Source organism: Sturnus vulgaris, chromosome 23, assembly GCF_052056855.1.
Source record: "Sturnus vulgaris isolate bStuVul1 chromosome 23, bStuVul1.hap1, whole genome shotgun sequence".
In the NCBI taxonomy this organism is placed as follows: Eukaryota; Metazoa; Chordata; class Aves; order Passeriformes; family Sturnidae; genus Sturnus; species Sturnus vulgaris.
The window spans coordinates 8,148,721-8,160,981 of record NC_142265.1 but is presented as its reverse complement, the minus strand read 5'-3'; the positions used below and the strand labels follow the sequence as shown (position 1 = coordinate 8,160,981).

At 54.7% G+C, this 12,261-nt stretch overlaps 2 protein-coding genes across 6 annotated transcripts in view; both read left to right on the top strand.

The window, feature by feature from the left end:
• Positions 1 to 7,180, top strand: part of CEP164 (centrosomal protein 164) — a 28,725-nt gene extending 21,545 nt beyond the window's left edge. For 4 of the 5 annotated variants that reach the window (XM_088177787.1, XM_088177786.1, XM_088177788.1 and 1 more), the window contains 11 exons: positions 14 to 192; positions 698 to 824; positions 1,228 to 1,292; positions 1,430 to 1,640; positions 1,982 to 2,089; positions 2,746 to 2,860; positions 3,342 to 3,686; positions 4,022 to 4,088; positions 4,367 to 4,480; positions 5,315 to 5,417; positions 6,489 to 7,180. In XM_088177787.1, the coding sequence (XP_088033913.1) occupies positions 14 to 192; positions 698 to 824; positions 1,228 to 1,292; positions 1,430 to 1,640; positions 1,982 to 2,089; positions 2,746 to 2,860; positions 3,342 to 3,686; positions 4,022 to 4,088; positions 4,367 to 4,480; positions 5,315 to 5,414 (1,431 nt within the window). In that variant the 3' untranslated portion in view covers positions 5,415 to 5,417; positions 6,489 to 7,180. The remainder of the gene's footprint in view (positions 1 to 13; positions 193 to 697; positions 825 to 1,227; positions 1,293 to 1,429; positions 1,641 to 1,981; positions 2,090 to 2,745; positions 2,861 to 3,341; positions 3,687 to 4,021; positions 4,089 to 4,366; positions 4,481 to 5,314; positions 5,418 to 6,488) is intronic. The other variant, XM_014884743.2, reaches the window with a different exon arrangement.
• Positions 7,181 to 7,330: 150 nt separating this feature from the next.
• On the top strand, positions 7,331 to 9,763 carry LOC148221377 (uncharacterized). The gene is made up of 3 exons (XM_088177790.1): positions 7,331 to 8,298; positions 8,580 to 8,690; positions 9,369 to 9,763. Exons 1-3 carry the CDS (start codon positions 8,245 to 8,247, stop codon positions 9,567 to 9,569), a joined length of 366 nt encoding a protein of 121 aa, XP_088033916.1. The 5' UTR covers positions 7,331 to 8,244; the 3' UTR covers positions 9,570 to 9,763.
• The last annotated feature ends 2,498 nt before the right edge of the window (positions 9,764 to 12,261 follow it).

Here is a 12,261-nt window from a genome sequence, read left to right as displayed (position 1 = left end):
GGTTTTCTCCTAGGAAGCTGCTCTGGCCTCTCAGCTGCGCCTGGAGGAGAGCAGGAAGGAGCATTCCAGCCTCCTGGAGTCTGTCAGGCAGCTGAGGAAGACCCTGGAGGAGCTGCAGGACCAGAAGGCTGAGCTGGAGGCCCAGGTGGATTTGCTGCAGAGCCGGAGCCAGAGGCTGCAGAAACGCATCGGGTGTGTGCGAGAAATTTCCTTTAATACCAAAAAATCTGCCTTGTGCTCCTGACAAACCTCTCTAACCAAGCCTGGGCCTCTCCCTGACCTCTGAGCTCTGTGTTGGGCCATGTTCCTTCAGAATCCTGAGGTGCCCGTGGAGGGCAGAATTGCTGCGGGCTTGTTCCAGATTTTTTGTGAACTCAGGGTGTGAATTTGAATTTGCTCCTTCACCTCTGCATGTCAGATTCGTTTGTCTCCTCCACTCCTGCCTTGGGAGGTTAATGAGGTGCTGTGAGAGGGGCACTGAAATGCAAAGAGGTTTTCCTGAGGTGGCTGAGCTGCTGAGGAAGGGTGGGAAGCAGTTTCCCTGCCCAGCCAGGGCTTACATTGGTGTAACAGCACAGAGCCAGCCCTGGTGGTGTCTTGCACACCTGTGGCCCTTTTCCTGCTGGAATCTGGAGGTCACTCTGGACTCCACTGCAGGCTAATCAAGTGCCTCTGCTGTTGCTTTTTCCTGTGGCAGAGAGCTGGAGGCAGCAATCAGGAGCAAGCAGGAGGCTCTGAAAGAGCTGGAGGCAGAAGAAAGTGTGCAATCTCCAAGAAAGAAAGATGAGCTCCGTGTTGAAGACCTGAGAGAAACTCCTCAAGCTGTGAGTAAAGCAGCCTGTGAAGGTATTTGCCTTGTGAGATCTGAGGCTGAAACTCCCTTGAAAATCCCAGCATTTGTTCCTTCTGTGTGGATTCATTTGAGATGCAGAGATGGATTTCTCTTTGCTGGTGCGTTCAATAGTATTTGCAGATGTCTGCCTATTATTAATGGGTGGAGGGGAGTGTGGGACACTCAAATCAAAAGCAGGGCTTGTGTTGGGATAGAAGTGTCTTTGTTACCTTCAAAAGTCACACCAAGAACACCCCTGGTGCTGTGTTTGGATCTGGGCTGTGCCATGGTGATGTCATTCCAGGCTTTTGCTCCTCATTGGATTCTTAGAGGTCCCTGGGCTTCTGTTTCCCCCATACCTATTTCTTAGTTTTTGCAATGTGTCACCCTCTCAGCACTCGTCCAGAGATCCTTCCCCAGCCTCCCAGAGCCCCGAGGACAGCGAGCCCCAGTTTGATCGGTGAGTGCCAGGAAAACTCCCTGCTCTGGTTTCCCGAGCCGAGGTTTGCACACCGGGCACTGCCCACCCGTTTTTGGGGGGTGCTGTGCGAGGTGTGCAGCAGCACAGGGAGCCAGGACAGCCCTGCCTGTTGCCAGCAGGGTCAGGAGCTACATCTCAGCCGAGGGGCAGTCCCTGAGGAGCGCCAAGGAGTTCCTGCTGCGCCAGAGCCGCTCCCTGCGCCAGCGGCGCTCGGCGCTCAGGGCTGCCAGCCTGCAGTGGCACCAGGACCTGCGCAGGGCCCAGGAGGCTGTGCAGGATCCCCACAGCTCCCAGCTCCTGCAGGGAATGCAGAGGAACCTGGAGGAGGTGAGCCCTGCTCGGGTGTTGGGTGTCACAGACTGCCCTGGCATCAACTCCTGGCTCTGCAGCCGCCCTGGTCCTGTTGATGTGGGCTTGGTGACCCCCTTGGGCATGGGTTTGGAAGTGAAACCTCCTTTTCCTTGGGCTAAACCTGCTTTGAGCCATGGGCTCTGCTCCACTCTGCTCCCCTTCCCACACTCTCGAGGATTTGGGAGCGATTTCACTCCAGCAGCCCTCCCTGTGCTGAGCAGAATGAGGGGATGAAAGTCACCCCAGCTGCTGATGTAGATTATTTCCTGTGGTTCCTGTTTGATTTCCCTCCTCGGCGTGGCTGTTGGTCTGTGCAGGAGGCAAAGGAGTTGGACAAGATGAAGTTGGCCATGCAGAAAGGGCAGGTGCTGCTGAAGAAGAAGGAGGAGAAGCTCAGCCAGCTGGAGTCCTCGCTGCTGGAGGAGGTAACTGCAGCATCCCTGCCCAGCTGCATTCCCCCTGCCCAGGGCTCTTGGCCTCCTCCCCCAGGCAGAGTCTGTGAGGGGCTTGTGGTCCCTGTCAGGGTTGTTCAGCTGGTGGCCAAAGACTGGTATTTGCCAGCAGAGTTGGATTTTGGAACCAAAACAGAGCACCAGGGATTGCTGAGTGTGTGGCTGCAGAAAGCAGCTTGGGAAAGCTGCGTGGATTGAGCCTGGAGAAAAAAAGGGCAGCAATGTGAGCTGGGATGGAGCCTGCTCTGCCTGGCACCACGTGGCCTTAGACAGGGCAGCAGCAGATGCAAGAGAACCAGACCTTTGATGGTCAAACTCCTGCCCTTGGTGCAGAGAACCCAGCCCTGCAGGAGTTGGGAGGTTATTTACAGCACCAGCCACGTTGACTCCTGCTGGAAGGGCTGGTTCACGTGGCTGCTGTGTTTGGCCTCCTGCACTTTCAGAGCCAAAGCAGTCTCTGGACATTCAGACTTTGCTGTCAGGGGCTGAAGACAAGTTTGCCTTCACTTGACCCGTGCCTGACTGCAGTCCAGCTCTGTAGACAAGCTGTAGGCAGATTTCCAGTAGCTTTTGTGTTCCAGGGATGATACAGCAGGTTTTACTGGCTCTGTTTTCCTCCTTCTGACCAGCTCTCAGATGAAGATACACTGAAGAGTTCTGCATGCAAGAAGGTGGTGACTTTTGATCTGAGCACCTCTGAGGACACAAACAGCACATCCAGTGTGAACCTGGGCCAGTCTAGATGTAAGTGCCCAACATGTGAGGCTCCAGGCCTGTTGTGCCTTTCCCTGCCACCTCTCTGATGTCCCTGTTCCCATTTGTGCTCAGTTTTGTCCAAGGCAGTTCTGGGACTGCTCTGTGTACCACACCTGATTGCAAAAACTTGTTTCCTGCCTGTAGTGGCAGATAAGAGGGATGGGATCTGTGAGTGAACCTGCCTTTTAAATCTCTGTGGATTATAAAATCTCTCTGCTTTCCCTCTGATCCTGCAGAGCTCTGTTGCTCTTCTGCAGGAGTCTGGGCTTCCCCTTCCTCACATCCATGGCAGGAGAAGCTGCTGTGATTCCCTCTCTGCTGCTCGTGCTTTTTCTTGGGCTCTGGTTGCCTGTAACTGGAGTTGTGCTGGGGGAAGAAGGGCAGCAGGCAGGAGGGTTGGGTTGCTTGCACAAAGCCTGCTCTTATTAGGGCTTGTCCATGATCCCTTTCTCCCCCTTTCTTCCTTCAGTTGACTTGAGACCAGATTTCTGGCCTGCCCTCCAGCAGGACAAGATCCAGCACCTGAGGGACTCTGTGCAGAGCATCACCAGTGAGCTCAACGGGGTCCTGGGGCTCCTGGACTCCCTGAGCCGTCACCAGCCTCCTCTGCTCACCTCCACACCCCACGAGGGCATCCCCCTTCCCACACAGCCCTCCCTGGGAGGCCTGCAGGGGGGCAGCTCCCTGGGGAACCCCCCCAGGGCATCCCCCCTGGACCAGTGGGCCCGGAGCAGCCGGCTCAGCTCCAGTTATTCCATCTCAGGGCAGTCAGTGGACAACATGCTGGCAGAGAAATGGCACAGGTATTTCCCAGGTGAGTCTTGCTGGCTTCATTCTTTGCTTTGCTGCCTGCAGCTTTTGGTTTTGTCTCGTGCTGGGAAAGGGTGGGTGCACTGGTGCTGCTGGTGGGAAGGGTGCTGAGGGGGTCAGGGATGAGAAGCTCATTCCAGAAGTGCAGCAGATGGCTCATCCTGTCATCCTGCTCTTTAATGCACACCCAAGGAAGCAGCAAAAGAGGAGCCAGCCCTCTCCCAGTGGCACGTAGGGATCTCCATCTGTTTCCTGTGTCCATGTGCAGGAAAGCAAACACACCCAGACCCTCAGAGGATTTTGTGGGCTCTGTATTTAATTTTATTTCTTTATTTCCAGGTGGGTTCTCATCACTTAGTGGTAGTCCTGTGTCTCTGGACAGCAAGCTGGGATATGTCCCTGCAGAGTAAGGGCCTTTTTCCTCAAGCTGTTTCGCTGTGCTGCTGTTGTTTCTCTGCAGTGATTATTAGGTCACTTACCATGTAACAAGTAGATAAAAAGTAATCCATAGTAATTATCAAATTGTTAAAGAGAAAAGGTGTGTGTGTATATATATATGTATATATACAGTATATATTTTTAGTATATATATTAGAGGAGGTGTTTTTTTTCTTCACTTTCTTATCTCTGGGATAATTTCTTCCCCACTTACCCTCTCTCTCTCTCTCTCTCTCACTGCCACAGTGAACAAATCCGGCTCTTCCAGTATTCCAAGTTCAGTGAGCCAGAGAAGAGGAATATTGAGGGCATGATTGAGAGCAACAAGAAATGGCTGAAAGACTTCAAGGATTCCAAAGTGTATCTTTTACCTGGGTCTGGTCTTTAATTGCATTCCTGCTTCTTGCAGAAGGCAGGAGAGGGTGGCAGGAGGGGAATTGAGCAGCGATTTTGAGGCCTTGGCCTCCATTCCAGTGCCTGGCTCTGCAGAGGAATGTGATGTTTAGCAGATGGAGCAGGAGTGATCCGTGTGCTGCTCTCTGAGCTGTACTTGACTGAGGAAGTTTCCCTTCCTTTCCCTGCTTGTGTTGTGATGCTCTTTAGTGATGCTGCTCAGCTGTAAAGGAACAGTTTGAGCTGGGAATATGAGGATTTAAAAATAAAGACCAAATAGTGCAGAATGGAGGATGGGGAGGGCAAGAAGGGGGTCTGGCTTTGCAGGGCTGCTTCTGGACCATGGATGGAGCCCTTGGCCACGGGCAGGCCCTGCTGAGCAGCCTGGGAGGAGGTGAGGGCGCCTGCAGATGTGTGGACTGGGCATGTGGTGGGGCAGGAAGGGCTGGGCTCCCCCCAGAACTCTCTCCAGCTCTGTTTTGAGGAATCCTGTAGCATGGAGAGCAAGATCTCTCTGTGCTGTGAGCAGGGATGCTCCCAGGCTGGGTGGCACCAGCCTTGTGCTGGGGCTGTTGGTGCCTCCTCAGTGTACACTGATATTAGCAGCAAATCCCCGTGGCCTCTGTGCTGTCCTGAGCCTGGTGTGCCTCTGGATTCCCTAATCCCCCTCTAATTCCATTTGACTGGGATGCAGCAGGCTAAATGCAGCCTGTGTGCACTGGGCTGGCTCAGTACCTGGTACCTGTGCTGTCTGTGCTAATTCCTGCTCTAAGCCAGGCTTTTCCTTCACCCAGCTGTCAGACCTCTCTCCCCACGGGCACAGAAGCCCCCAGGCAGCAGCCCCAGCTTCCTGCAGCTGGGGCTGGATGAGAACAGAGAGATCAAGGTGTACCACTACTGAAAGGTGGGATTTTTCTCTGCAGGGATGGTGGGGGGGCCTGTGCAGTCTCCCCAGGAGGGGCTGGGTTTTGGTGATGCCCACCCAGGCACCTCCACTGTGTCCATGTGCCACGTCCTTGAAACTGGGTGTTTTTGCAAGAGAGTGGAGGAAGGAGGAAGAGAACTTCCCAGGCGGATTCTTCTAATCCTGTAATGTGTCCAAATATACTTTATAGACTGTTTAATCCAGCGGTGACATATCAGGGCTTCAATAAATCAACATTTCCCTCATTAGTATTCCAGCAATGGTGAGGCAGGGCTGTGAATCACGGAGGACTTTGAGTAACTGGTCAAGGGGGAGGATGTGAATCCAGCTGAGGCTGTGCTGGAGGAAATGTGTCAGGAAATGAGCCTGCCCCGATGCCCAGCAAATGCTTGGTGGCAGGTGGGCCATGTCAGGTGGCCTCTGGCACGTGGGAGCAGTGGAATGGCTGCAGAGTCTGGGGATGAAATCAGGGAGTGGCACATTCTGGCTCTTGGGGAACGTTCTGCTTGTTTGGGGTGGAAGCAACAGGAGCTGAGCCAAGAGTGGTAGATGTGGATGAGCCTTCCCTGCTCCTCTCACGCCAGGCTGGCCAGAGCTGTGCAGCAGAGCAGCTGCTGCAGCTCTGTCCCCTTGTCAGGGATGGCAGGAGGACACGGGGAGGGCACGGCTGAGGAGCTCCTGGGAGTGCTGAGACAGCCCCACCTGCGTCCTTCCATGCCCTGGGGACAGGGATCCAGAGCCTGGCTCAGCAGCTGGGATCTCTTTCCATGCACGGGGCTGGGGAGCCGCTGCCATCAATCCTGGAGCTCGGTCTTGCTGCTCCTGGACCTCAGCTGTGACAGTGGCTCCTGGCTTTGCTCCCCAGGTGCTGTGCTGTTCCTCTGGAAAGGCCAAATCCAGAGGGTATCCCAGCCCGCTGGGATGCTTGGAATTGGGAGGGGTTTCACTCTCCCCAGCAGGGAGGAGTCAGGCTTTCATGGAACGCGGTTTTTGGTTGTCTTTGTCAGTATTTCCTCCGAGCTGACTCTGAATCTTTTATGCTTTGAAAAGCTGCCGAGCCACTCGCCGTTCTGGCTGCCGAGGACGCTGCTCTTCAAGGGATCCCATCTGTGAGGAACCGTCTTCAAAGCCATTCTCCCGAGACAGCTGCTGGGGGGAGGCTGTGAAGCTGCTGCCCCCCACCCCCTGTGCTGTGTGAGCCCCTCGGGTGGGCAGTGCCCCCCTGCTCTGCTCCCCGTGTGCTGGCACACGCTGTGAGCCTGGCACGGGGATGTTTACAACCAAATAGAAATATATTTTTGATGAACATCATTTTAAAACTCTTAAGAATGTATGTATTTTATTTTTTTTTTTCTTGCTGTTTCTCGAGGATTTTTGTAATTACTCAACCAGCCTTATTCCTTCCTAGGAAAGGAGGGATCAAAACACGGGTATCCCATCTGCTGTTGGATTGCACAGACCCCTTCCTGTAGGGATTTTGCTTTTAGTTTACTGGACACTCAGAGGACACAACCCCAGTCAGGGTTTTCAGAAGGGACCTCACAGTTGTGGTTGCTGTGGCCAAAGCCATATCACCGAGTCCATTCTGTGTTTTGGGAGAAGCATGCATTAACAGTGCAGGGAAATACCAGTTTTTTTTAACAATAACTCGGTTTGAAGCCTGCTCCTTTTTCCTGTTAAAACCTGGGGTAGCAGCTGTATCTGGTTTTGTATAAATTAAATCAACATGAGCCTGTTTTGTATGATGGTGGTGGTTGTGACTCTGTTTTGTTGTAGCTGGATATCCAGCTGTACTTACCTCTCACATCTCCCCTTGTCTCTGGGCTCTCTCATGTTTTGTTTTGTCAAGGTCATTTCTGGCAGTTCCCAAGACCACTTAAGCTCGCTGTGGCTTTGTTACCATTATTCTTTTAAGTATCTGGACAGGGTAGCAAATGCAGAGAGAAGAAAGCTGAAAACCAAAACTACAAAATGGAAACAAGGCATCGCTCTGGCAGCCTGGGATGTGTTAAAAATGTCTCTCTGTGGATTGGCTGTGGCTGCTGATTTCCCATGGGTTTGGGAGCAGCCAGGAATTGCCCCAGCAGCGTGCTGGGTGCTGCTGGGATCGCTGAGTAACTCTCTCACCAGGAATTAGGGAGGTTTGGTGACGTGTTCTTCTCTTCCCATGACTGTTCCCATCTCCTGTTTGCTCCTGCCAGCAGCCTGGGAGCTGGAGAGGGGCTGGTGAAGCACAGGGGGAGCAGGGTGTGCATCAGCTGCTTGTGCACAAGTGGAACCTGGTAGTTTTGTCCTTAAAAAGAAAACAACCAACCACCAGGCTTTTTTTTTGCCCCGGTTCCTGCTGTGCCTGGGCTGCACTGGTGTGTCTTTGCCCTCTGGAGAGCTGGGTAAGAGCTGCTGGAGGAGCTCTGCTGGCAGCACACGCTGTCCAGGCAGGCACTGCTGGGGACAAGTGTCCTACCCCGCTGCCGAGCAGTTCTGAGACATCCCAAATCCCTCCTGGGTGTGCTGTGACCCTGCTGAGATGGGTCCCCATGGAGCAGCTGTGTCCCCAGGCTGGGCTGTGCTCCCTGCCGTGCTGGAGCAGAGGATTTGCCTTTCCTGGAATGCCAGCACTGTGTCTGTTGGAGAAACTCAGCGATTAGAAGAGCAAAAGGGCAGTGCCTGATTACTTCAGCAAGCTGAGCAGGGGCTGTAAGCTCATTAAAGGGCTTGGGCTCTGCGTGCCCCAGGAGGGACATCTCAGTCCTGGCTGTGGGGAGATCCCAGCGTGCTGCTCCCAGAGCTGAGCCCTCACCCAGCCATGCTGGGCACCCTGATGACAGCGCTGTTCTTTGTGGTGAGGGCGGTCACACAGGTGAGTCCTGGCCCCAGGGAACATTTACTGCTGCACTGCTGTTCTCACCTGCCTGGGGCTGCTCTCTGCTGGGGCAGGGAGAGCAGGCAGCAGTTTCTGCTTGTCCTGCTGGGAATGGCTTCTGTGCCTCCTAAACCCCCCCGGGCAGGAGGGTGGGAGCTCTGTGGGGTCGGTGTCACCACAGGGAGTGGCAGGGGAGGGTTGTGATCTCTGGTGATGGTTGTGGCTGGGCAGCTCTTTCTGTTCCTCTTCCTCTGCTGAAAAACCTTCCCTGTGTGCAGCTGGGGACCAACCTGTTCCGTGAGGAGCCCCTGCCTTACCTGGTGTACCAGCCCCTGCCCTGGCAGATCCAGTGCGTGTCCCAGAGCCGCCGCACCAGCCGGGACAGCGAGGTGAGGGCAGCTGGGTGTGCCAAAGCAGCCAGGTGAGGGCTGCTGGGTGTGCCAAACCAGCCAGGTGAGGGCTGCTGGCACTGCCAGGACATCAAGGTGAGGGCTGCTGGGTGTGCCAAACCAGCCAGGTGAGGGCTGCTGGCACTGCCAGGATAGCAAGGTGAGGGCTGCTGGCACCAGGGGATGGCAGTGCCACTGCAAGGGCAGCTGTGAGCCAGGCAGCCTGGAGGTGTAGGCAAGGGGGAAGTGTAATGCCAGGAGGGCAGGAAAATGTTGTAGAGGTATCTGCAGACAAATTCAAGCTTATTTTTAGAAATGGAAATATCCCCTGGAAGATCTGGCAGCCCAGGAGCTGCAGGTTCATGGTGTAGGGGCTGTCTCCTTACTGGTTTGAAATGCAGATCCAGTGAGGATAGCCTGTGCCAACATCCATCCATGGACTGGAGCATCTCACAGCTCTGAGTTTGGATGCAAACCTATTTCCTGCCTGTCCTTGGAGGTCTTTTCATAAATGCAGATTAATTAATCAGTACTCTTTAAGGGAGCAACAGTAAGCATGTTCCAGTTTCCTAAAGGGAATGGAGAGTGGAAAGGTTTCCAGCTGGCCTGAAAGGGACTGCCCTCACTGCCTGTGCTTGGGATAGAGCTAACTTTTATTTTATTTCTCTACCTTTCTAGAGAGGCAGGAACTCCCGGCACAACAGCATCTACTCGCTTTCTGGAGAGAAAGGTGAGTGTGGAACAGGCAGTAAAAAACCCCCAAGTAATGAGTGGAACTCACAGCTGGGACTGTGGATGCAGCAGAAGAGCAGCCATTGCAGTACCTGCATCCGTCTTGGCCTCTTTCTCCTTCCACAAAGCTGTTTGTGGCATTATTAAGGGGTATTTGATGATGAGATATTTGTTAATGTGTGTAGCATCAGCCAGTGAAGGTCCCAGTGCTGCAGGGCTGAATGAATATAGAACCCCACACTGTGTCTGTGCACACCCCTGCTCCCCTCTTCCCAGGAAACCTGCCCCGCTGACTCAGGTGGGGTCCTGCAGTCCCATAAACCAGCCCCCTTCTCCTTGTTCTGGGAAACCCACCTGGTACTCGCCCCCTCTTCTCTTTGCTGCTGTGTCCAGGGCTCTGCAGTGCTCTCAAAGAGGATTTGAGCTGTTCTATTCTCGGTGCCAAGAGGATAAGGGGCAGTGGGGGCTGGGGGTGCCAGCCCCTCCTCATGGCCCAGGAGCTCTGCCCAGCCTGGCTGCTGGGCTGGGGGTTTCACTGCAAATTGCTGCAGCTCTGGGGCTGCCAGGGGCTGAACCCCTGGGGCAGGTGAGCTTGTGGCAGAGGTGCCATGCTCACCCTGGCAATGCCCGTGCTCAGCCTCTGCCCTTGGGCAGGATTCACAGCTGGCAGTGTCTTGTAGAGCAGGGCAGGGGGGAGCCCACTCCCTCCTTTTATTGATCTTTTTCCTCTGCAGTTTCTTTAGGCAGCGAAGGGAAATGGGTTCAGGTGGCAGCGGTGAGTTTATAGAGCAGCATCTGGCCCCAGGATTGCTGATGGCTGCTCGGGGGGTGCTCAGCAGTGACACACTGGCTTAGAGGAGCACTGCTGAGTGGCTTTGATGCAGTTCCTGTTGAATTTCACAATACTTCCCTAATGCCACATTAGGCAGGAGTGGGGAGGGCTCCCATTTGTCAGCGTGAGAGCTTTATTGCTGCGCGGGGCCGGGCTTTTTTCTAATCTTATTTGTGTGTGCGAAAGTAAGTGAGCATCATGCACGGTGATTAAACGTGGGGAAGCTGCGGCCTTGGGGGAGTGGAGCTGTGTAAACAGAGGGCTTAGCTCTGCCAGAGAGGCTGGGCTTTGCTTTGCCTCCCGTTCCCTGCTCCTTCTGCCCTGGAGATGTCCCTGTGAGCCGCTGGAGTTGTGGGTTTGTGCTGTGAGCTCTGCAGCAAGGACAGCTGTCCTGTCTGAGGGATGGGGAGGCCACTGACCCCAGGGGGGTGATGCCAGAGCCCTGTGGAGCCTGTTCAGGGCTGCTGGCACTCTCTGTGCTCACTGGGATGCTCTGTTGCCCCTCCAGGTGAAGTGAGCTCTGATGCCAGCAAGGAGAGCAAGGTCACTGACCCTTCTGAGAGGGCAGCCATCACCATCCAGACCCACTTCAGGAGGTACCAGCAGCAGAAGCAGGAGAAGAAGTAGCCACAGCAGCCACCTGTGGCCTGCACTGTCCCTCCTGTTTGTCTGTTCTGTACCCCAGAGACATTTGGGGCCATGGTGACTGTGAACCTGCCCCCAATATATAGCTCCTGGTGCACGTGTAGGTTCTCTGTCCTTGTGTTGGTGCCCACAGGGAGTTCTCTGTCCTGCTCAGTCCTTCCCCAGACAGCATCACTTGGTGGGCCAGGTTGCAGCTGCTGAGGGGCTGCTGGGGACAGGGCACAGGTATGATAGCACATTTGGGAGCCTTGGCCAGCCCTTGGGAGATGCTGTGAGCCCCAGCAGCTGTGTGGGTGGGAGGGGGTCCCGCCCAGCAGAGGCTGGTTGTGAAGGCTGGTCATTGCCCAGCTGGGGCTTGTTTCACCCCAAGAACCCTCCCCTGTGCCTCCACCTCCTCCATTCAGCCTCTGGAGCCGGGTGGAAAAGCTGCCTTTGTCCCCTGCTCTGTCCAGCCAGCAGAGTGACCAGCACGGTGCCCAGGGGCCAGCCTGGAGTGGCACATTGCCCAGGGAACGTGCTGCAGGGAGTGAGGGGAGCAGGAGGTGAGCTGGGAGCTGGTCTTACCTTTCCTTGGGGTGTTCTGGTTCCAGAGCAGGCACTGGGTGGGATTCTGTGTCCTGAGGCTGACCTGACACAGCCCCTGGCCATGCTGGTCCTGGGCTTGGAGCCCCCCCAGCCCCCTGGCCATGCTGGTGCTGGGCTTGGACCCCCCCCCCAGACCCCCGGCCTGGTCTCCTGGTGCATTTCTGAGCTTGGTGGCTTCTTGTCTGCTGTTGGAAGGCAGAGCTGGGCTGGCATGGCCTGTTGGAGCTGTTCTCCTTCAAACCCTGTTGTGATGAAGGGCAGGGGGCTCCCTGAGAGCAGGGGGGTGCCAGGGGCTTTGGGGGAGTGCTGGAAATTTGTGCTGTGCTCAACTGTGCAAGGCCAGGGCTTGTGCCTGCTGGGGAAGGGAAGGGGGGAATCCTTGCTGAGATGTAGAAGGAAATCTGTAGTAGCCAATTCCAATAAAGTTGTATTAATCTCTGTTAATCTGTTCCTCTTTTTATCTTGCTAATCTGCTTACTCTCACAGCTAAACATGCTTGCCTTTTCTTGCCTCTTCTATTTTTAATTCTGTTTTCCCCTTCTATCTCTATTCTAAGCCTGGGGTTGGTATTTTGGAGGTGCTGCCTGGCTGTGACCCTGGTTTAAGGGCTGGGCACTTGGTTTTCTTTAGAACCTTTATTATGTAATGGTTTAGAGATGTTATGTATATTATAAATGCTCTGATGCCTCCTCACCAGCCTGGTTGGGAAGGGTGTCCCTCTCCATATGGGATGTCACTTGATAGAGGTTGTGTTTGAGTGGCACCTGAATAATGGCC